This window comes from Squalius cephalus (genome assembly GCF_949319135.1).
Source record: "Squalius cephalus genome assembly, chromosome: 5".
Taxonomy (NCBI): Eukaryota; Metazoa; Chordata; class Actinopteri; order Cypriniformes; family Leuciscidae; genus Squalius; species Squalius cephalus.
The window spans coordinates 43,581,916-43,607,175 of NC_137126.1; the positions used below are offsets into that span (position 1 = coordinate 43,581,916).

The window sequence follows — 25,260 nt, forward strand, 5'->3', positions numbered from 1 at the left end:
TAAACAGGCAACTTCCAGTCTGCTGATGGTGACTGATGGAAAGTCACCATCAAGGCCTTTTCTAACAAAAACTATATATTTGATTAGGAAAAATATGAAATGGATCGATAGGTACACCATGGTTCTGGCTACAATTGTTATTTTTCTGTAGTTTTTTCAGTCTCTGTAACCAGAAAGGGACCTTAATACATTTTCTGTGATCAAAATCATTAGGCCCATTGCTTATTCCGGTGTTTCCAAAGTGATTTTATAACAACAAAAAAGAAATATCAGGAGTGGTTCAGTGTGAGAGGTTCATGCAGCGTTTACATTGTGTTGGAATTACCGTAATTACATGTAAATGACAACTCTGAGATTTAAGACACAGACACAAGAAGGAACTGTTTCTATGGCAACACTCATAACACTAAAATGGATCCAAGTGTGGCTTTGTTAGTAATGAGTGAAAAATACTTTAGCACTACCTTAATTCACCTCTTGTGAAATATTTAAATGCCAGAGGTTCAAAATCAAACAGAGGTTGTCAACAAAGTAGCTTTAGCCGCTACCAACTTGGTTGTTTTTACATGATGTCACAACACTAGTGTGAGAACTCAGATTATTTATAAAAATGAATTCAACAAAAATAAAAGCCATTTTTAAAGTCGGAAACTCATAATTATGGTAATTCGGACATGACAGGGAACTAAACAGGATGCTCAACTTCCGGTTCGCAGCTTGATGCGTTTAGGTAGGCGTTATTGGAAAGCTCTGAAACGAAGGTTGTAATCTGTTTTACTTCATTTTAATGTCCATAATGGCAACAAGCAATGGCAACATTAGTTCACGGCACTAGCGGCGCCAGGATTTTGATTGTAGGTGGGCCTCCAGAAAACTGGATGGGCCAGTTAAAATAAGCCAAAAAATAAAATAAAAACGGGTTCCCCTTCATCTCCGTTTCAGCGCTTTTCTGCGGCACTGAGGACAGCGACTCAGTAGTCTACCTGAATTTAATGCGTAATTAGCATAGGTTTAAAAAAAAAAAAAAAACTTAAACAGGATTTTAGGTGTTTTAAATGTCTTTTTTTTAATACAATTACAATTTAATTTAATTTATTCTTTAATAAAATTATAGGCCTATTATTTTTAGTTTATTAACAGCAACAACAGCTGTAAAGATGAAGTTGACGATCGCCATCTCCAGTGAATGCGCCTATAGAGAGAAATGCACATCATGGAATACATAATCAGAGAGTAGCATATTTCTTTTCGTTTTAAATTGTTAAAAAGACATTTCAAGCTTTCTTAAGAAATATTTCATGTCTGTGAGGCATACGCTGAGTTTCGGTTAAGTTATGAGATGCGCTCCAGTTAACGTGCAATGCGAGTGACCGCGCGGGCGCCTCCATGATTATTTCGTCTACTATTTATTTGCTTCTTATTTATTAAATGTAGGCAATTGGTTGATAAAAAATTATTAAAATTAAGATACAATTTATACAAAACGAAATTCACTTAAAAAAAGGCTTTCTACAAAACAAAACTTAATTAAGTGGTCAAAATCATGTCTGACCCATGCCATGTCTCTCGATATATTGCACATCCTATCTTACTCGTGCTGTTCACTTTTCATAAATCAACATAAATGAAAAAATAACATATAATATTTTAACAAATATGAAACTAAATTAGCTTATTTAATGGCTACAACACGTAGGCCTACAGACTCTCTATTTGTACAAATTGCTGCACATTCATTTTATTCTGAATTTTGCACACATAAGTTGAAAGGCATTTGTTTGTGCATGCATAGTAAAACATATCTGCAACATTTATCAAGTTCACTAATTATGCGTGCATTTATTAATTATTATCTTAATGAATAATGTAACAAGGACGACGCATGTAAACTGCGTTGTTTGTTTAGAATGGAATGGATCGCAAATAGATCCGAATGAAGAAACGTACAAAACTATAGTAGAAAATGGGTGGGCCCGGACCTAAAATGGGTGGGCCCAGGCCCACCCGGGCCCAATGGTAGCGCCGCGGCTGGTTCGCGGTGGCAGCACGGGCAAGACTATTTAACGAAGACTGAAAACAACATAATTTTGTCTGTCCCTCATCCTACGAAGTTGACAAGCGCCACCTCCTGGATTGATGATATAACACAATGGCCATCAGTCACATATGTTGACATATTCAATTATCTTGTTTTTTCTGAGGGTGTCAACGGCAAGGAGCTTAGAAATTATAAAAGCATGGAAGCATACAATTACTTAGTAATAAAATTGGATGAATTCTTTGCCATAATCATCAGCAAGTCACATTCTTAAAAGCAGAGGTAGAGCTGAGTCAGACTATAAATAAACCCAATCACATTGCATGGGTTATGTTACAAAATAGCAGAGTAGTGGAAACAGCTGGATGCTCCTGCATGGCTGGCCCTGGTAGGTCTTGTAGCCATGCCACTGCTGTGTTGTGGAAGGTGGGTATTTATAAATAAAGCAACACTGCTAGCCTGGTTTAACATACAGCAAATACGTTTAAAGAGATTTGGAGATTTGTTTAGAATTAAAAATGTGAAGTATTGTGATTAAATGTACAAATTTGACTACATGCAGTCTGAGCATTAATATTCTGCTTCACTGATCAGGTCACCATGCAAATTCACTAAAGCTGCACATATACGCAGAATTTTATCAATCTTTGCATAAGGGTGATAGGCAAGGTTTTTGACAACACCTTGTATACATTCAGTCTCCTAATTGCACGTTCAACATGTATCCTTACATTTGCAATCCTGCGACTGCACGTGACTGTCTTCTATCAGCTGTGTTTTGTTGGCGAAGTGAGGAATTATCAAGTTGACTTGTCTTTCATACAATAAGTCTCTTATCAAAAAAATCCCTATCCACCATCACTTCATCACCCGGTTTAAGGTTTTCAAGAATGCCAGAGTCACGCGTGATGTGTCGCTACAGCGGCCCCCCATATGCTGCTGATATGAACATTTACTAGACCACAAGGTGCAATAGCCACTAAGGATTTAATAGTGTTGCAAGTAGGGTTGCAAAGGGGCGGAAAATTTTCGGTAAATTTCCGGAAAGTTTCCGGTAAATTTCCATGGGAAGTTAAGCTGGGGAATTTTGGAAATATTCATTACCACGGCAACCGCTTGCGCGTCCACTCTGAAAGTAACTGTACACATAAGAGACGGATAGATACATTATTTAAGGTTATTTCTATTCGTTAGAATACTGATATATGAACTTGTTGTCAAGTAAGCCCCGTTGCGAGCATGTGCCCTCTCTAAACTTTCAGTGTGCTGCACTGCTCTAGTTGACTTCTGCGCCTTCCCCCCCGAAAATATCACGTTAATTTTGAAAACGTAGGCTAATTCCTTTTGTGGATCCTCTTGGTCATTCTTCATGTTTCTTTGACAAATATCAGTGTCTCAGTCTCACACACGCTGCACGCGAGTTAACCACGCCTACTTATTTACATGTCGCGGTATACACGGAATAAAAAAATCTGTCACGGTTGACATTTTCGTCCGCGGTAACAATATATGCCGTCATACCGCCCAGCCCTACTTATGTGGTAAATAAAGTTATGCTAGCTTATTTAGCATCTAACTTATCAGCTTGCTATCTACTAGATGAATACATTTGTATGTGATATTTGCAATTTAAACATTTAATAAAAATATTTCCCCATAATATCATCAAAACTTACTTCACTTTGTTTAGTCCACAGGCTCAAATGTGTGCCTTCAATAGTCTTTTGCTTTGGGCTTCTGTACATGTGATGGAGGCATGCACAGTGCCAGTAGGGGTTGTGTTCTCAATAGCCATGCAGTAAGCAGTGTGCTATGGTGTGATTGAGGAATGGCATGGATATTCAAGTGTATTTGAATGGCATCTTTTTGTTTTAGACAAGATTATGCTAAAATATACTTTCCTCAACTATATTTAAGTTCCCTATGAAGAGCCAACCTTCAACTTTGAAAATTCCCAGTTTATTCCCGTTTATTCCCATAAATTCCTGTTAATTCCCTTAAATTCCCATTAATTCCCATGGAAAGTTTCCATCTTTGAAAATTCCCAGAATTTTGCAACCCTAGTTGCAAGCATAGTAGTGGCTGTACGATTCAGACCTTGAGTCAAGGTTCCTTGGTTTTTGGATTTCACTTTCACTTCAGTCTAAGATACAGGTAACATTGTGATAATATTGCTTAAATGCCTCTGGTGTTGTGGCCCTTATTGTTTCTTTGGGGAGCCATGGTATCAGATCCTTCAAGACTACAGCCATGGTGTCAATCCAAAAAGAAATGATCCTGCTCACTTGACTCACTGATATACAAAATCGAATGGCTAGGTCTTCTATCAAAAGTTTTAATTTCAGCTTCATTAGTGTGAGCAAGATTTGCTGTTCAACTTCAGCCTGGTATGCCACATTCGCATGGGGATGCAGAACAGCTACAAGGGTATGAAATGTGTGGAGTGGGAGCCCGGTGTACAGATTTGAGTCAGAGTCGTTCATCAGAGTAGGATGCTTGAAAGTATCACACTGTGTTGACTGGTTTACATAAATTACACTGTGTTGTCTCTTGATATAACAATGCTCCTCGAAGATGAGGTCTTCCCACTGTGTTCCAACAGAGGCAAAGTTTTTAGATGTACAGCCGTGGTCATCAACATTTGATTTCATGGGGCTGGGGGCAGATGCAAGACTCTCTTCTTCGTCCATTACAGTGTGCTCTTGGTAAACACCAGCTCCTGTAAAAACAGACAAACCATTATAACCATATCTATAATTAGCTTTGGTCATTATATTTTCTATTTCGAAAAATTGTATACAATAAAAAAAAAAGTTAGTCAATAATAAATTAATATATTTTAGAATAAAATCATGCAGAATTTTAGTTTAGCACTAATACACTTTTAAATGGCATGTACGAAGGACCAAATGCTGAGTTTTTCCTGCATACCGTAATGAGCTTATAAACAATTACTGATAGGTATTATTTTGTTAAACATTGCGAGCATGAAGTTGACTCATTTAAAAGATTCGTCATACTGAATCAAAACACTATAACACACGAGTGTGGGTTCATTTAAAGAGCCGATGCTAAAGAGTCATTTGTTAAATGAACACACTTATGCTACAAGTTAACATACTGAACTGCTGAAGGAAACGCTGGTTTCTTAAAGAGGTTTAAGCACACATCATGAGAACTTGGTACTGAAAACACTGTGTCCGTATCATAAGCCACATTTCGATTAATTGTGCGGACCCGCACGTTAGCCTTGTAAATAATGTTAATGAATAGTCTCACCTTCCTCAGGACAAGTTCGTCAGTAGGGGTTCAATCTTCAGCTGGCTGGCCGCCACTGGCATGTCACATGACCTGTCAGTGGCTGGCTGGCAGTTGGCAGTCTGATTCTGGCATGTCACGTGACCTTGTCAGTGGCTGGCTGGCAGTCTGCCTTGGCAAGTTTCTGAAACCATTTATTTTTGGCAGTTTTTGTGATTTGTGTTCCACCTTCTCTAGCTCATTTAATATGCATCTGTTGATATGATTATGTTCTTTTGTATGATTGATGTTTTGAGGCCAGTTATCCCAATTAAAGCAGTCAAATGGCCGTGATCACGACTGGTTGCTTACTGACGCTTTGCTGGACACTCAATTTAGCCAGCCATCTAAAGATTGAACCCCCACTCAGTTCGTCGTCTACTCTTCTTTCTTAATGGACGATCATATCCAAGTCAAAGTTCAGGATATGGATTTTCCGTTGTTGGTTGTCTGTCCACAAAGTGGAATGAGCATACATGGATGTTACGGGGCGGTAATTTCAAATGAAGTGCTGCGAGCCATTGTCTTTTGCCCTCGTCGTCGGATGGCATCCTGTGCAATTTAAATGGTTTTGGGCATTTACATTCCGCTCTTGTTGTTGGCTTGTGGTCGTAACAAGTTTTTTTAGCTTTCTGTAGCTGTTGTGACAGCCTTTAACGGCACAAATTATACCAAAGCCTCCACTATTTGCCATCACCAGTAACGTCATCTAGCTGACAATTACTAAACGGAAGTTGAGAGCATCTTAACGGAAGTCACTCGCCGCTATGACGCTCCCCACGGAGAACTGAGGAAAAAGGTGAATAGAATCCATATGTTGTGAACAAACTGAGGTTTAAAATTAGCTTTTGCCTTCCACTGTAGACATAAGTCTGTACGACAACATGTTTGCAGAACTCTCAACATCTCTCTAAATCTGAATCATCCGTCCAAGAGGGGGTTATGAAGTTCTGCGCACTTTCATGAGAGGATGGCTTTGCATGCTAATTGATGCTAATTACAGATGGTATAATTTATAATATATCACATTCTGAAGGATTTTTGGGTTGAATCTCCAACTCTACAGAATGTGACAGCTGCAAGACTGCATTCACAGTCCCTTATGGTGGGTGAATGCGAAGAAACTAATGAAAGTCTTATTTTATTTTTAACATTCTTATGATAAGCGCCATCAGTGCTTGTTTGGTTAGTCACACATGTGTCCCAGTACATGCCACTTGCCCCAGCGCAGTATAACTTACCCATTTATGGGTAAGTAATGGTTATTGTACATTGTAGTTAGTTTAGAGACAGCATAAGGGTAGGAGAAAAATTAAATTAATAGAAGAAATTGAAACATCCAATATGGTTGCTGGAGGTTGATGTAGGATGATACAGCAGAAAACCGTAAATTTTACATACTATTGCAGTTTTTCTGCTTCAAAATTTAATGTGTAATTCAGTGGGTCCTATTTTAACGATCTAAGCGCATGGTCTAAAGCGCACGGTGCAAGTGCAATTAGGTCGTGTCTGAATCCACTTTTGCTAGTTTAACGCTTTTGCTAGCACGCCCAGTGTATGGTCTAAAAGGGTTGTCCCTATTCTCTTAATGAGTAATGGGTGTGTTTTGGGCGTAACGTGCAATAAACGCTATTTATATGGCACAATTTGCAAACTGAAAAACTAAATGCGTCTCCTGAGAGCAAACGGATCTGCTGTAGCGCGCAAGCAGACCATCTACGGGACAAGCCGGATTCCACCATATCTTTATTTACACAATATTAATCTTTTACATTGTAATGCTTTTATTTTTAATATTTGCCATGTTTGTGTGCTGCTGCGCATCCTTGTGTGTGTAATAAGCAGAGTGTACGCGCGTTGTTGGCCTGCCTATAGTTGCACATTACTAACCTGCTCTTTAAATAACAAAAAAAATTATATTACGGCCTATTTCAGTTGCCTCAAAATAGCAATGCGCCAACAATTTGCCTGAACACACATCGTTTTCAAACCAGCAGCCCATGGGTGAACAGATGGGCGCAAATGCATTTGGTATTTAAACAACGCTGCGCAGGACGTGAAAATGATAACTGCATCGGGCTGAAACTAGCAAAAAACACTAGCGTCGAGCCTAGCGCTGCATTGCGCCGGTTGTATGATGGGGCCCAATGTGTTACTTGACATTTCTTTAGTTAATGTTCTAGCAATTTCTGAGTGAAATTTGTTTCTACACCATTTTTTTAAGAGGGGTCCTATTATGCTTATCACTTTTTCAACTTAAGTTAGTCTGTAATGTTGCTGTTTGAACATAAAAAAGATCTGCAAGGTTACAAAGCTCAAAGTCCGCTCCAAAGGGAGATATTTTATTTAACAGAATTCACTTTCCAAGAACTACAACAAACGGCTCGTTTGGACAACATTGCGTTTTTTTCAGGATCTTGTGAATCACAACGTTACTCATTTAAATAATCTCCATCCAAGGTAATCGCAAAAAAAAGTTGGCGAGACCTGGTTGAGCTGCGGTGTCTTATTATTTGTTGTTGTGTTTTCCATTAACAGTTTTATGTAGTTGCTATGATGTAAACAAAGGGACAAAGCTTTGCCTCCGCTTGCCTGCTAGCTAACGTTACAGCATTGATGTAGTGTTCACTGTATCTTTTGTAAGCTCTTGCTTTTGTAAGACTGTTCACCGCCCCTTTGGAAAATTGTCCATGATTTTGTGATCGATTACTGTTTGTATTACCAGAGTTTTCTGACAAATATGATTAAATGGTGGATAACAGTGTAATCCATAAGAAAAAAAAAAAAAAAATACCACTCTGAAACGTCCTGTGAAGTCAGTGCTTGCAAAGTCTGTGCTTGAAATCCGTTCTCCACAATCCGTTCTTTTCGTTAACATTGTCGGGGTTTGAATTAGGCTCGAATTGGTTTGAAATTGACGCCATCATTAATTATTTACACCAGACCAGAACTCACAATTATGGAGGGGCGGGACTTTCCCGAACACACGCTTGGCGGTGCCAATCATAACACACTGGGCCAGCTAACCAATCACAGCACATTTCAGAAGGAGGGGCTTCATCGAAACCGGAACTAAACGGCACGTTTGAGCCAGACTTGGGAGAGAGGCGCTGTAATAATGAAAAATATGTGAAAAATAATGTTTTTTGAACAATGAAGCATGAAACATATTCTAATACAACCCACAAACAAAATCAAGACTTCGTAAAAGGGCATCATGGAACCCCTTTAATGAACCTTCTATTGTGGTTAGTGAAACATTTTACATAATTTTTCATTTCAGCGCTGTACAGTATTTCAATAATATTAGGAATAGGAATATTAGGAATCTTATAGTACATTAATATAAAACTAATAACTCACCCTTTGTGGTTTGCTATATGCACATTCATTATTATTTGGTAGACACCATGCATTTTGTTCTTGTTCTTTGTTTTGGTTGGACTGCTAATTTTTGTTTATGACGTGAGCTCATACAGTAATTACGAGGGTGTTACCACGTTGGCCACCTAGTGAACTGACTTGCTTTAAATTTTGGTTATTTTGGGCTGGCTACTCTGAAACTGTTGAACGTTATGGGTCAATGGTTTAAATGCTTCACCAGACTGAAAGGGCAATTTGGGACATAAAAACAAGTCAGTCCTTAATTAAACAGCTCTAGCTTTGGACAGGCTTGTTGTTATTTTTCAGCTCTGTCTTTCCACCCCTAATCCAGTGAACATATTAGCAGCTACAGAAAGTGACAGTGCACTTCAAACCTAATCTGATTATAGTGACCATATGAGTATTTTCCTCAAGGCAATGAGCGACTTCCGTTTGTCTCTTTGCTTCTTCTTATCAAGCTCTGATGAAGCCTGCAACTTATCACTTAGCAATATGTTTTTCATACATTTTCAACTAATAGGCTCATGAAACGCACATAAAATAAATGCTGTAGCTCTGTGTGTTTGTTTCACTTGCCCAATATTTGATTAGAATATGATATTCACTACCTTAAAAGGGCCCTATTGCATGTTTGCTACGTTTTGCAGCATGTGAGTGACACATAACGTGCCTTTTTCATTTCTGTAACCATTTTAACAAGTTGCAATGTGTAAGAAGCAACATGGAAAAACGTGCCCCTACCGACATTTTTGCAAAAATCCAAAAATGTACCTATTTTCACTACCAGATTATCTATTAAGACTTATTTTGTATATTAGAGTCATGAAACTCTAGCTGGCGCAGGCTGATATGTCCTTAAGCAATCACATCATTACCACACTCTGCTGACCCTGCAGCCAATGAGTAGCTTGCTCAACATTTAAATAGTCTAGTTCATTGTTTGCTATAAACTAATCCTGCTGCGCGCTATCCGAGTGAACCCCTCCACCTCCCCCAGCTCCACCTGCCTAGATCTGCTATGGGATTTATGTGTCTATTAATGCAGCAGCAGCATATCTTTCATGCTCACAGCAGCTTGTCTGTGTATCTATGGTAAAAAAAAAGTCTATACTCGCTCAGCAGCATAGCAGATCTAGTCAAACAAGACCAAATTTATTGCCATATTCATTAACATGTTAAAACTATTTAGAGAGTTGTCGTAATTGAAATATATACATGTATGCATTTTTAAAATAAAGGCAGCAACCTAAAACTGTTAGAAAAAAAACAAGCTGTGTATGTAAATAATACCATTTGGATGTAAATTTGCTTCTTATGTAACTTAAATTTCATGACATTTTATTATTTATAGTGGCAATTAAAGGAAGTACTCGATGTGCTCACCCAGAAATCACCTTATTTTCTGTATAGAGCTGCACTTCTGTTACACTGCAGAAAAGGCGTCTCAACTTCTGCCTGCTGTTGCAGTTAAACTCCCATGGACACAATATGTGTGAGACAGGCACAATACAATCTGTAGCACATTTCTGTGAGTGATGTAGCATGTTTGAATTTGCACACTCAGTTTTCTTATTGTACTAGTTGCTTTTTCTTAGCAGGTTCCGATCTGCACCGAGCGTGTTTGTATAGGCTCTATTATGACGCCAAACCAGCACAGTCGCAAACCAGGTGAAGTCCGAGGAAAAGACGAACTGCTACCACTTGCAACAGATTTCATTGACCAGTACTTTACATCAATCAAAAGGTAGGAGAACAACTTAAATTTTATACATACAAATAAGTGAACATCCTTACACACACTTATTTCAAGATATACTATCCAAAAACAAATCTCTAATATACATCTTATTTTAGGGATTTTTAGATATTTTTCAAGAAAAAGATATTTTTTTATGCAACATAACTTTCCTTGTTAATTGTAGTAATTTTCTTATAAATGCACCTTTAATTGTTTGGGTTTTGTCTGAACAGATGCGGCTCAAAGGCTCATGTTGACCGGCTAGAAGAGGTCAAAAAAGAGATTGAAACCTCTGGAACGTATCAGTTGAAAGACACAGAGCTAATCTATGGGGCCAAACACGCATGGAGAAATGCAGCTCGCTGTGTGGGACGGATCCAGTGGTCCAAATTACAGGTATTGAACTAGTTTTTATTTCTCGTCCTAGAACGCTGGATGGTTCTCGAACAACATTACTATCAAACAACCATTGACCAAACCCAGTCCCTAATCTTAACCTGAAAATGGTAATTTCTTTTCCAGAAGCATGCCATACTTAAGTAAATTACATTAAGTTTCCATTATACAAACATTAAATGTAAATCTAACTATGTTTAATGTCTATCTCCAGATTAGTCTAATATCAAATGTATTTCCAGAAATGCAATATACCATTCCCTTCATCTCATCTAGAGCTATAACAATGTGATACCTATTGAAATGCAGTGATAATAGAAAAAAGAGTGTGTCCTAAAAAGCTAATTTCTCTTCGCTGAGGTGTTTGACGCTCGAGACTGCACAACCGCTCACGGAATGTTTAATTACATCTGCAACCACATCAAATATGCCACCAACAAAGGAAACCTCAGGTTAGTGTGGTCGTTTTTCACCAGCTCCTTTCTCTTCCTGTCTTTTTTCTGCGTCTCCTTTTCTCTGCGACTTGCCTCCTTCCCTGTCAAAGTGTGTGTTCCCATTCTCTCTTTGTCACCTTGTTCCACAGCCCTCAGTACAGCACCTGCCACAGCATTGCCGAGCTCTGGCACCGCTGCCACGTTACAAAGCTAATCATACACGACACTTACTATCTGTTCTGTTTAATTAGCGTCAGTCTAACAGAATGATTAGAGCCTGGGAGAGTGAGAGAGAGGGGTGAGGAAAAGGGAAAATTAAAACAAGAAGAGAGGAAACGCTGTTATACATGCAAAAGCCCCCACGCTTGCTTCTTACATCATCAAGACCTGCCAGAATAAACGTCAGAGGTCTCCTACACTCTTTTTCTGCACATAAACAAATCAAGGCGCAAGAAAAGCTTCTCTGCGCTTTTGCAAAACAGGCTGGTGACCCAAATTTCCTCAGAGTCGTATTTCGAGAGTGACGGAACTTGTTATTTAGATTAGTTGGACTGACACTTTGCGCTCTTAGCATACTGTTGAAGTCAGTAAACAAGGAAAGGCACCTCAACACTGTTGGAGCCCCAAAGTGACGTCAATGCCATGCCATGTATTTTCAGCAGTGAAGCACGTTTCTTTTTGCTTATGAAACAGATTGGGTAGTTTGATTTCAAAAGCACTTAAAATGATAAACTCTACTATATAATTACTATTATCAGGATGGTAATGCTAAATAATTAGCTTTACCCTGCTGAAAAAAAACCACTTAAGATTAGCAAACAAGTCAATGTTGTTTTTCAGCAGGGTAAAGCTGATTTATACATTATCCTGCTAATATAGCTAACTAAATAGTACAGTTAAATGTTTTGGTCTTAGTCTTTAGGATGGTCTTCCAACCTGACAAAGCTTTTTTTTGCTGGGTTGTCAGCTAGTTTCCTAAACTCTCTTAGCTAGGAAACTAGCTTGCAAACCAGATTTTTGTTTTTCAGTTTGTCTTTCAGTTCAGTATTTATTAGCATTCCTGTTTATCTCAATGGCAGCATTTTGATGGATTTTCTTTTTTTAAATGTCCATCCTAACAAAATGAATTATCAATCTATTTTCCAGAAGAGAATTACTGTAAAATTCTTCATTGTGAAGTGCATTAGTATGACCTCAAAGCTAACAGCAGTATAAAGCTATTTAAAGTTGGATATGTAGTACATCAAATGTTGTCCGCATACATGCAGTATACTCATGTAAAGCTATATTTACTATATAGCAAATCTCGTCTGCATGATTTGTTTCTACTGTCACAAAAATTATTATCACACGCCTTTTTATATAAAGTTGGATATATAAGCATATCCAACTTTACCAACATGAAACTGCTCCGGTTCTACTCGCCTAAACCTCACTCCCATCTGGGTCACGGCACCAATTAAACCCCTCAGGTTCAACTCGCCCTGCTTCGAGCAGGATTCAAACCAGCGTTTCTGGCATGGGAGGCAGGCACGCTAACATGGACACTTAAGACTGCATCCTCTTAGTGTCTGTCGCTAGTGCGCCTCTTGAGATCAGGAGAGTGAGGTTTACCCACACAGCTCTTACTAGCTTGCCTCCGTTACACACATACATACAAACATTACAAATTTACCCTCATATATACATAGGCACATTGTAAACTATATTAATACCCTGCTTTAATCTGCTAAATGCAACTATAAGGCATGAAGACATTAAGATGTTATAAACTTTGACATATCTGTAAATAAAGTTTAATGGAGTCTGTAAAACTGCCTGAATTAGAGAATTAGAGCTGTAAATCCACCAGAGGGATCTCAGCTTTACCCCAATGCTCTTGTCTCTGATGTGTAGATCGGCGATTACCATCTTCCCCCAGAGGACAGACGTGAATCATGACTTCCGAGTGTGGAACAACCAGTTGATCCGGTACGCAGGCTACAAGCAGCCTGATGGATCAATTCTTGGAGATCCAGCTTCCGTGGAGCTTACAGAGGTGAGATGGGAAGCTATTCTGCAGTAGCTTTGATTGTCACAGGCATCACAAAAGCATCCTACTGACAAATTGATTGAAGCATGTTACCAGTACAAACAAGAATAAAGAGTCAAACTGATTCATACAAGACTTTCTTTGTGGCATCATGGGTATTTCTTATCATTATTGGGATTTATTAAATGTATTATTTATTATTAATTGTGTTTGAGTTGTTTTAGGGCAGTGCCATATGTATTTCGGAACATAGCTGTTTTCTAGCTGAGCTAAATAAATTATCAGCTGGTGCAATATGGTCAGTTAAGAGTTTTAAACTTGGATTTTACAGCAGGAATTCGTCTTGTTACTCTGTTAGATGGTCCTATAGAAGTTCTATTCTTATTTGTTTTGACTTGCAGATCTGTATACAGCAAGGATGGAAAGCTCCAAAAAGCCGGTTTGATGTTTTGCCCCTTCTTCTCCAAGCCAATGGGAATGATCCTGAGCTTTTTGAGATTCCTGATGATCTTGTACTTGAGGTTCCCATCTTACATCCAAAGTAAGAAGAACCAATCATATTGTAGAGGTTTTTTGGGGGGGTCAGTCTGTTCAATGATCATCAAACACGTGTAGGAACATTGTTGTGTAGGAACATTGTTGAATCACTTCAGTGCTTAAAATGCTTTGCACCTAAAATGTCCATCAACCCAGAATATGATAATGCGTCATACAGTACATACCAAAGGGAAATCACAAATCAGAGAGGCTGTAATGTGCAGAGCTTCAGGATGCATAGCAACAGAGACCTCAAGCTGGGAGAGTGCCTCTTATGCACGTACATTCAGGAACGTGGGCTAATTTGGCATAAAACTTGCCCTTTTTCCAGATCCTGCCTCAGTTTGATAGTTTAATGCTGTCAGTTTGACACTGATGTGTGTCAGAGGTGATCGGATACTTGGGTCCTGAGATCTCATAAGTCATGCAGATGAAGTTAAACTTGTCATCAAACACTTAAAAATAAAAGTTGTTTATTGCCATTTATGGTTCAATGAAGAACATTTAACATCCATGGTGGAAAAAGGTTCTTAATAAGAGAAAGATGGTTCTTTTAAGAACTGATCACTGAAAGGTTCTTCAGCGAATCAAAAAATGGTTTTAAGGCATTGCTGCCAAAAAAAAAACAAAAAAAAAAACAAAAAAAAACTTTAGAACCTTTAAAAAGTGGTAAAAGTGGATAAATGCAATTAAATTGAATGAAAATTATGAACAATATCAATAAAATAAGTAATTACAAGTCAGCTACATGTTCTAGTGACTAAGTAAAACAAAACGTTCTCTTCTGCCCACTTGCGAATGTGAAATAAACCACTAGACTTTTCTAGCACAAGTTAAAATGACCATGTCAACAACACATATTGTGATTAGGCCATTCTTTAGGAGTAAACCTTGAATTATGTGTTGAAGTTTGGTTAAAATATGCTTGTTTTATACCCGCAATGTTCCTGTGATTTAAAATGTGTGGGAGGTTTTTATATGCGAGCAATTTTGACATTATAAAGTCAAATGCACACAAATCAAACCTTCTGAGGAAATCTGAAGCACTGGTGTAAATACTACCATTACGAGACAGTTAGAACTTTTCAGCACTCAATGCTCGCATTGATATAATGCCCATTGTTGACAGTTTTCCCCAAAATGCTCAAAGGAATTGACCAGCCAAACAAACATATCTAAATGGAGGAGATCCATTTGCATATGGTTTTGTTTGCGGGAACATTGCTGGTATTATGCTGTGACAATAATGGACTCGATCACTGCAATATTTAACGCAATAATTGTGTGAATACTTCTGGGTAGATCAGCCATTCTGCTTTATAACAGACAGGTGAAATTTGCCTTTTAGCACAACACCTGAGACACCTGCAGGTGCTGGTTTAGAGATAATGACAGTTTTGGCGGTGCTTACTATGTTTTTGCATTTGCTTACAGAGAAATTATGATAAACTCTAAGTGGTATACTCTCCAAGCTTAATGGTGTACATCTGCATATGCCAAGATATTCTGCTGACTGCATTATCTTATGCAAATAAACCCCAAGAACCTTTCGCTGCATGTAACTTTTCTCTCTGTGCTGGGTTTAATATTGTCCACCCTCCTGTCTGTGTCTGTCTAGGTTTGAATGGTTTAAGGAGCTGAATCTAAAGTGGTACGGCCTTCCTGCCGTGTCAAGCATGCTGTTAGAGGTCGGAGGACTGGAGTTCACCGCCTGCCCCTTTAGCGGCTGGTACATGGGGACCGAGATCGGTGTCAGAGACTTCTGCGACAGCTCTCGATACAACATACTTGAGGTACCCTAACCAGACAGCCATAAAGCACCTCTGCACCACTGAGAATGTCTAAAAAAAAATCACACTTTCGAACCCAAACTGCATTACATTCGTTCATTAACATGCATATGAATTAGATATTGTACCCCAGCAGGAAATTAGGAAAGACATGTTTGTGTTTTATCATTCATTATAATGGATTAATTTAATTATATGGTATATTACACATTGTTTATCCTTTTTTGAATTGCTCTCTGTAATTTAAGCCGATTTTAATTAACAAACATGCTGCTTTCATTCATAAAGTTTTTATACTCATTCAGTTTTATAATCTCTCCTCCACATTTCCATTGTATTATGAAATAAATTCTAAAAGACAATGAGCCAATACCATACCAACTGTTTACCACATATAAAAATAAATATAAAAAAAAGAACATCTTTAATCATTCACTCATTTTCATGTTATTCCACACCTGAAAATCAATGATTTTATATTTGTCTCCAAAACTAATTTATAAAAATGTAGATCATGAGAAATACATACTCATGTCAAGTGTGTCCAAAGTTTTGACTGGAAATGTATTTATAGAGAGTCTTGCTGGTCGCGCCAGATCTTCCAGATCTATAGAGGCAGATCACGAGTGGCAGTTCTATTAACCTCGGTTCAGATCCAGGGAGAATACAGTATGAATAGTCTCCCTGTACAGTATGATTAATTCCCTCCATTTCAGGAAGTAGCTACAATGATGGGGCTGGACACGAGGAAGACTTCATCCCTGTGGAAGGACCAGGCACTGGTGGAGATCAACATCGCAGTCCTTTATAGCTTCCAGGTAGGATGAACACACATGGATGGATGAATCTCATGAAAACATGTCAGAATCATATTGAAAATCATAAAGAAAATACAGCCTATTTTAGGATCATTTAGAGTTTGGACAATGTGGCTCTTTCTTGATGTACTAAAACAACTAAATCTGAAACTGAAATAAAAAATTAAATAGACATCTTTAAAAAAAAAAATGTAAAATGTCAAAAATACACAACACAATTACAATGAAAAATTAAAAATGATTAAAAATATTAATATAACTAGTATCTCAATATTTCAATGATACTAAATAAACACACACACACATAGATATACACCTATACATCTCTCTACAGTTTATAGTTTAAAAAATAAATAAAATCAGTATACCGGTAATTTAAAAGCAGTGCAGGAAATACTACCGCAATTTAAATGTTTTACTTTGTAAAAACATGTGATCTATATAAAACGTCACAATGTTAAAAAAGCCCCTAAAAATAGACTTCATCGTCTTTATACAAAATATCATTTCTAAATTTTTTTTTTTCTTTTGATTTTGTTGTCAAACACAACCCAGACATGTTTTTGACAAGCTGTGTGAGGTTTACCCACATATAATCTTACACTCATTCTTATTTTCAGTCACGTTTATTTATATTTGCCAGTATCACATTTTTTCAGTCTATCTCTTTACACAGCTTCCCCAAGAGGCTAAAAGCAAATCCCTGCATTCGCATTTACAAAGCTTTCAAAGAGACTCGTGCGAGCAGACAAAACATTAACCGGCTTTCACAAATCAAAAGGCTGAATCCCTTCTGTTCTATTTATTGGAGTTAAGCACCTTGGACATTTAACTGAAAGCTCCTGTGACTGAAGGAGCATGTTTATTGATATTTATTACACACCCCCTGCAGTTTGTTTACCCACAAGTCCTTATTCCTTGCTAAAAAGGCTTTTACTGTACGGTTTAAACACTGATAAACTAATTAGACGTTAGTAAGTAGCCGTGTTCGGTTTCTTATCTTTCATAATTGCGGATGGAGTCAAAACAATGACAGATAACAATTAAATCTACTTGGAAAACTAGAATTGCTGCAGTACAAGCCAATCTGAGGATTTAATAGCCGGTTGTATTGACTTGCGTCAACATGCTGCATTAAGCATTACAAGCTATCTAAAACGCATTTGAAAATAACCATGTCCACGAATGCACAAAATGATGGGCATTATTACTGTTCGTACCGCATCATTTTGGGATTGGGCAATATTACGGACATTTCCTTTGTCAAGCATTGGCATTGTATTGCATTTTATTGCATTTTATTGCATTTTACTATTACAGAACATCTGATAATTGTATATTATAGTAAAAGACAAAATACTTTTAAAAACAGGTACTTTAGAATACAAAGTAAACCCAAAAACTAACATGTGCCTCTTTTATTTTTCATTATTTTCTTCATTTAAGAATCAGTTTTTACATTGTTGGTCAGCATTATGTTGTGTTTTTGCAAGAGATTATATTACCAGCTTAAACAGAAATACCATACTGGATGATTCAAGTGAAGTCACCTTTATTTACATAGCTTTACACAATACAGATTGTTTCAAAGCAGCTTTGCATTGATAGACATGAAAATAATGATCAATAATACGAACAAGAGTTCATTCTGCTGTAAAGCAGCTCTAAAAAGACAATAGTGCCATTATTCAGCTGAAGTCATTGCACAAGCTTCACAAACTGAATATAATCTTAGTTTTAGCCTTTTCAGAGCAGTTTTTTTTCCAAGCCAGGATGTAAGCAGCCTCACTCTTTGCAATTTTTCCTTTTATAGATGTCAAAGGTTACCATAGTAGATCATCACTCGGCCACTGAGTCCTTCATGAAGCACATGGAGAATGAGTACAGAGTGAGGGGAGGCTGCCCGGGTGACTGGGTTTGGATAGTGCCACCCATGTCAGGCAGCATTACACCTGTTTTCCATCAGGAAATGCTCAACTATCGCCTAACGCCTTCCTTTGAGTACCAGGTAAGTCTTTTGTCCAGTTGAAGTTGAAGTCATAGCAATATTTTGATTGTTTGTTTGTAAAATCCTACATAACATAAGCATTAAATTGCCCCCTATTTTAGATATTACCTTTCATGTAGTGAGTAAATTAGATATTTGTTTGTAAAATCCTACATAACATAAGCATTAAATTGCCCCCTATTTTAGATATTACCTTTCATGTAGTGAGTAAATTAGATATTTGTGAATGTAAAATGTCTGCAAAAGAAAGAACCGATTCCGAACTGTCTGATACGAGTCATCAGTAATTCTAGTCTTACTTCGTGCTCAAAATTGCGTAGATTTGTAACATATTTGCATAATGCCAGCCTATGGTTTTCATTGGCTGCCCGTGAACGACATCTACTTTGACCCTCAAACACTGTAGTTGTAGCTGAGGCCTGGAAGAGGTAGATTTGTGTTGTCGACATGTCAGAAAGATGCTGTTTTCTGCACTGCAAAAGCAAATCCACTTTGCATGCACTGACTCGGGCTCGACTTGATACGGTAAAACCGACGTTTAAATCAAAGGTTTATGATTCTTACACATTCTGTTCATCAAGATAATCTTCACAAATGAACACAACTTATGAATTTTAAAGCCTAAATGCAATTGGCAGATGTAAAATGCTAATGTTATGCTATAAACAAACTACACTGTCACATGACTTCAACGTCACCACCACTAAGCTTCCGACAAATCTTTCAATCTTCATTTAAAATCGACATCTTGGAAAGTTTGAGTTAGAATAGTTTGCAAGACTGCGAGTATAAACCCAATAAGGCTGTAATAGTGGACTAGTGAGTAGATGAGTTTACCTGTTACCTGTTAATGTCTCGCAAACCTCTGTCCCATTTAGCCACTTGTTTCCAAGATACATGAAAGCTTAAAAAAAATCATGAGTGGGGTATTACTGATGTATTTTATGTCATGGAATAGACGTGAAAATCTCTTGTTTGTGTGAACCACAGACCTTATTCAGCCATTTAACCAAAAACCCATTAAAAAAATAACCCATTGATGTTTGAAACCAGACATTGAAAAATAACAACTTGTTTCCGGGTTTTATGATTCTTTTCTTGTATTACAATCACTTGATCACAATTAGCCTGTTGTGCTCATAATTGAAAAGGGCTCTTCTCTCTCTCTCTCTCTCTCTCTCTCTCTCTCTCTCTCTCTCTCTCTCTCTCTCTCTCTCTCTCTCTCTCTCTCTCTCTCTCTCTCTCTCTCTCTCTCTCTCTCTCTCTCTCTCTCTCTCTCTCTCTCTCTCTCTCTCTCTCTCTCTCTCTCTCTCTCTCTCTCTCTCTCTCTCTCTCTCTCTCTAGTCTGACCCATGGAACACTCACGTGTGGAAAGGAGTGAATGGAACACCCACAAAGAAAAGAGCGATTGGATTCAAGAAACTTGCCAAGTGAGTGGGTGAAGAGCTCAAGACCTACGCACAGTTTGCTTTTGTCTTGAGCACAAAGTGTATGTTGAGTTAAACCCGTAAGATGCTTCCGAGGTCGGCCATCTGCAGCGCTCCAAACCTTTGCCAACCTTTTGTTGTATGTTTTACCCATGGCTCGGGAACTTGTTAATGGCTTTTTAAGAGTGCTTTCCAGTGTATTTTCCTCATAATAATGCTGGAATGGCTGAGAATGATGTGAGTTTAACTCACTGAATCACACTCAGGTGTAATCAGGTTTCCTTCAGCGTTCAGCCTCTGTGCTATTACAGTAATTGCCCGCAGGATATAAGTAGCTACGTTTATGTGATTGTGTGGTCTCGGAAATGAGGGTAAAGGGTCTGTCGGTGTGTTAAACTCTCGCTAAGAGATAATATTCAGGAATTTCGATGCACATTGTCACAGTTCATCCTTGCTGACATTATAACCCGTAACCCAGGAAAAAGACACGGAATATTCATTATCGATTTGACTACACTGACACTATCGAATGAGAACAAAACTAACTCTAACCCTAACTGAATTGAGCTTGAGGATGACACTATTGCCTTATGTAGAGCTTACAATTTTTCATAATTGATGAATTTTGCAACACGGACACTGTTTTGAACTGAATTGAAGCAACATTGAACTTAAGCTGAATAACGACGCTATTGTCTTCTGTAGAGCTGCTTATAGCTGAAATTAACTTGTTTCATAATTAATTAACTTTACAAAGTTATTGAATAATGACACTATTGTCTTTTTAGAGCTGGTTTACATCAGAATTTGAATTTCTCATATCTGATTAGGGCTGTCACTTTACGTTCGAAAATCGATTGCACAATCGATCGGACCAACCAACGCAAGTTTCGAAAACGAAAATAGGGAATCGATTTTAACGGCCTTCTCTCGGAGCGCGTCCAGCTCGTCACGATACGCCCCGCAGCGAACGCGCGTCACACAGCAACTGCAGGCTCTGACAAACACACATAACAGCAAATTATTCTTCTGCATAATGTTTCTCTTTTTACAACAAAACTGTGAATTCTTCCGGTATGCAGACAGTCTCATGCTTACAGATACAGATTCGGGCTACGGTCTACAATCGCCTACGTAGGCGAAATTTGTTTGACATTTTTAATCTAAACTCAGCCATGTTGAAGACTGCAGTTATGTTTTTCATTGATGTTATGGCACTCCACTCTGCTAATTTTTTTTCGAGAATGTTGCACTCCTGTTTGTCATTGTGCACGAAACTTCACGCCAATAAATCATCAGGAATATTGCTGACTTGTGCGCGTCTCAAGCGCCCTCTTTACGTTCGTCCTAATGCCTGTTAGTTGTCCGTGGATTTGCCCATATTTGGCGTTTAAAATGGAAACGTCTTTAGACATGGAAAATCGATTTTACAATCGATTCAATGAACACTTATGTCTCAAAAATCGAACAGGATTTTTTCACAAAAGTGACAGCCCTATATCTGATTAAGTTTGCATCATTGACTACGGTGAAGCTGCTTTGAAATAATCTATATTGCATAAAGCGCTATACACAGCAATGACATATTGAAATTGACATATCTGCGACTGACATGTTTGTGTGCGACTTGCAGGGCTGTGAAATTCTCCGCCAAACTCATGGGGCAGGCCATGGCCAAGAGAGTCAAAGCCACCATCTTGTTCGCCACAGAAACTGGGAAATCGCAGGACTATGCAAAAACGCTCTGTGAGATTTTCAAGCATGCGTTTGATGCCAAGGTAAGAATGACGGGCTTATTGAACCGCACACAATAGATTGACATCTGTGCGTGATTCTTAAAACCCTTCCCATTCATTTATTCATTTACTTATTTATATTTATATAGCGCCTTTAACCAAGGCGCTGAACAATTTTTAAACTAAGCGTTACATTGAAAAGAAAAGGCTGAAGGAAGAGGGTACGTTTATTGGACAAGGGTGAGTAAGTACGGTGGTGCTACAGTGAGAACAGAGGCTATGGCAGGGTTGGGCAAGCAAGCAGAGTCCTGACCGGGGGTTAGGGGCTAGGATACGCAGTGGGATGGCCTAGGGTGAAAAGATGAGTTTTAAGGGCAGAGCGAAAACTGCGTAGTGTAGGGGACTGTTTTATATGGAGTGGGAGTTTATTCCAACGAAGGGGAGCCAGGAGGCTCATGCCTCCAGTGGATTTGCACGTAAACATTGATGTAAACAAAATCACTAAGAATATTGATGCGAGACATGTATATCCGCATATCCCTTTAGTTTCACAACCAAAATCTCTCTTCCGATTCGAGGCTACAGATTGCAGAGTGAGAGAGCCATTTTCACACCAAAGCGTGCTATGCGAGAGTTTACGCAAATGTCTTTTGCTCAATTTCTTTTGCTCCAGTGCCATAAAACGTCAAGAGTCATTGCACCCAGGCATTGAGCTGTAGGTAAAGTTAAGATCACGTTACACTCCAAGCTATGTGACATCTAAAACAAGCGTATTGAGTCCAAGTGTTTAGCCTTGGGATAGCATTTAAATGCAAAGTTATTTTTATAATCTAGCAGAATAATCAATCTTGTTCATGTGCGCTTGTTATTACGTGATTTACATGCAGATGACGCAGACATACGGCTCCTCTCTCTTTCTGCATGTCCTGAAGGCGTTTGCCCTGCCACACGCACTGATGCGTCGACTCTGTTAATTGTATCATGGCGCATTAGCTGCTCGTTAGGCGCCGTACGAACTGTTCATTACCGCTACACCCCTTTTGGCGGTACGTCAGGATCAAGAGATAACGTGCCTCCCATTCTTGATGCACATTGTGTGATTTTTCACACTCGAAAACTTTGCCTAAAATCTCTCCGAACGCTGATCTAATAGCCACACTTTTGCTCCTGGCTCACAAATGAGACAGAAAAACCAATCACATCAAAATGGTCATGTCTAGTGGAGGAAGCACTCACAAACAGTACTAGTAACTAGATTACATGATTGCTGACAACCCTGACTCTCCCCAATATAACTTCAGTAGCACTTTTTAATTGTTAGCTCATGTTAAATAATGCAGTTAAAAACAAAAGTGTGACCTTTGTAAAGTGTTACTGTAATGTCTTCTCTCCTCTCTCTTAGAAAAGTAGCATAAAACACAACAATAGTACTAATACAACTATTTAGATGGATGATGTTTACTGAGGTCATGATATCATGTACACTACCAGTCAAAAGTTTTGGATCGGTAAGATTTGTAATGTTTTTAAAATAAGTCTCTTCTGCTCACCAAGGCTACATTTATTTTATTTAAAAAAAAACCAAAAAAAAAAAACGGTAATATTGTGAAATATTATTCCGATGTAAAAATTGCTATTTTCTACGTGAATATATAGTAGAGTGTAATTTATTCCTGTGATCAAAGCTGAACTTTCAGCATCATTACTCCAGTCTTCAGTGTCACATTATCCTTCAGAAATCATTCTAATATGATTTGATGCTCAAGAAACATTTCTCACTATTATCAATGTTGAAAACAGTTATTTACATTTTTATTCAAGATTCTTTGATGAATAGAAAGCTTTTGTAACATTAAACACTACCGTTCAAAAGTTTGGGGTCAGTAAGAATTTTAATTAGATTTTTTGTGGGAAAGAAATAAAATAAATCATTATTTCATCAAGGATGAATTAAATTGATCAAAAGTGACAGTAAAGACGTTTATAATGTTACAAAAGATTAGATTTCAAATAAATACTGTTCTTTTGAACTTTCTATTCATCAGAGAATCCTGCATTTTCTTATTTTTCAGCATTGATACTAATAATCAATGTTTTTTGAGCATAAAATTCGATTTCTGAGGGATCATGTGACACTGAAGACTGGAGCAATGATGCTGAAAATTCAGCTTTGATCACAGGAATAAATGACATTTTAAATGATATTAAAATAGAAAACAGTTATTTTAAATTGTCTTTATATTTAACAATAATACTGTGTTTTGTATTTTTAATCAGTTAAGTGCAGCCATGGTGAGCAGAAGAGACTTCTTTAAAAAACATAAAAAATCTTACCGATCCAAAACTTTTGACTGGTAGCGTACATATAGCAGGACTGTGTGATGTGTGTAATGCGGTGTTATATGATCCTGTAGGTGACGTCCATGGATGAATATGACACAGTCGACTTGGAACACGAGACCCTTGTGTTAGTGGTGACAAGCACGTTCGGCAATGGAGACCCTCCTGAAAATGGAGAGGTGAGTTATTAAAGCACAAGTTTGCTTTAATGCGCTAGTGTTTCACTGAGCACATCAAACATTTTCTTCTGCTTTGAATCAAATTGTCAACACTTCACAACACAACAGAATGTGCTCATCATGATGATAAAGGACTTCACACATACACTGTACAATGGAGAACCTGCAGTATGCTGGCAGGTCCTGATTGAATTTGTGATTGTGAACATGCGTGGGAAGGGCCAGTAACTTCTCTCCTGTTTCTCTTTCTCCCCTTTTCCGCGCTACAGAAATTTGGTGCGGCTCTGATGGAGATGAGACATCCCACCACCAGCGTAGAGGACAGAAAGTGAGTGTGTGTGTGTGCGCGAGTGGAGACTCAAGCGAGTGATTTTCTTCTCATCCTCCCACCAATCTGCTTTCCCATAATTAATATTTTTTCAGTGTTTCAGTTCACACACCTACACAAAGTCTAACATATATGCACCAGACATACACATTTACGCATAACATGCATTTCTTCTCTATACAATCAATCCATTCACATAAATGCACAAAGAAATCTCTCTCTTTCTCTCTCTCTCTCACAGGACGTACAAAGTGCGTTTTAACAGCGTTTCTTCATATTCTGATACCCGCAAATCCTCCAGCGACGAACCTGAAACCAAAGCCAACTTTGAGAGCACTGGACCACTTGCTAATGTCAGGTACTGTGGTGTATGTATGTGAATTTGTGTAGATTTGATGTGTATACTTTGGAAAAACTTTTAGGCCTGGTTTCACAGACAGGGTTTAGATTAAGCCAGGATTAGGCCTTAGTTAAATTACGACATTTACTTAAATGCTTATAGCTTTTATAAATGTGCCTTAGAAAAAAAACAAACATTTCTGCTTTGCATCTTGAGACAAAACAATGGCACTGACATATTTTAAGATTTGTTTAGGCTTTTTAGAATGTTATATGAATTATGCAATGCAATGAAAAACATATTTTTCCATTAAAAAGCCCACTATTACATTCTCATTACTGAAATGTAAAAAACAATTCTATAGTTTTAAATTGTATTTAAGTATTTATTGATCATGAGATTATTTATTGTACTGTACATTTGCATTGTATTTATTGT

At 38.0% G+C, this 25,260-nt stretch overlaps 1 protein-coding gene across 6 annotated transcripts in view; it reads left to right on the forward strand.

The window, feature by feature from the left end:
* The window catches only part of nos1 (nitric oxide synthase 1 (neuronal)), a gene marked incomplete at its 3' end in the record, with an annotated part of 61,012 nt that overhangs the window by 20,546 nt on the left and 15,206 nt on the right, over positions 1–25,260 (forward strand). For 3 of the 6 annotated variants that reach the window (XM_079870445.1, XM_079870441.1, XM_079870443.1), the window contains exons 5-17: positions 10,315–10,463; positions 10,691–10,853; positions 11,214–11,305; positions 13,184–13,325; positions 13,721–13,860; positions 15,475–15,649; positions 16,363–16,464; positions 18,278–18,472; positions 19,817–19,902; positions 21,533–21,677; positions 24,050–24,154; positions 24,424–24,482; positions 24,724–24,840. In XM_079870445.1, coding sequence (XP_079726571.1) covers positions 10,315–10,463; positions 10,691–10,853; positions 11,214–11,305; positions 13,184–13,325; positions 13,721–13,860; positions 15,475–15,649; positions 16,363–16,464; positions 18,278–18,472; positions 19,817–19,902; positions 21,533–21,677; positions 24,050–24,154; positions 24,424–24,482; positions 24,724–24,840 — 1,670 coding nt within the window. The remainder of the gene's footprint in view (positions 1–10,314; positions 10,464–10,690; positions 10,854–11,213; positions 11,306–13,183; positions 13,326–13,720; positions 13,861–15,474; positions 15,650–16,362; positions 16,465–18,277; positions 18,473–19,816; positions 19,903–21,532; positions 21,678–24,049; positions 24,155–24,423; positions 24,483–24,723; positions 24,841–25,260) is intronic. The other 3 variants (XM_079870440.1, XM_079870442.1, XM_079870444.1) reach the window with 1 other exon arrangement.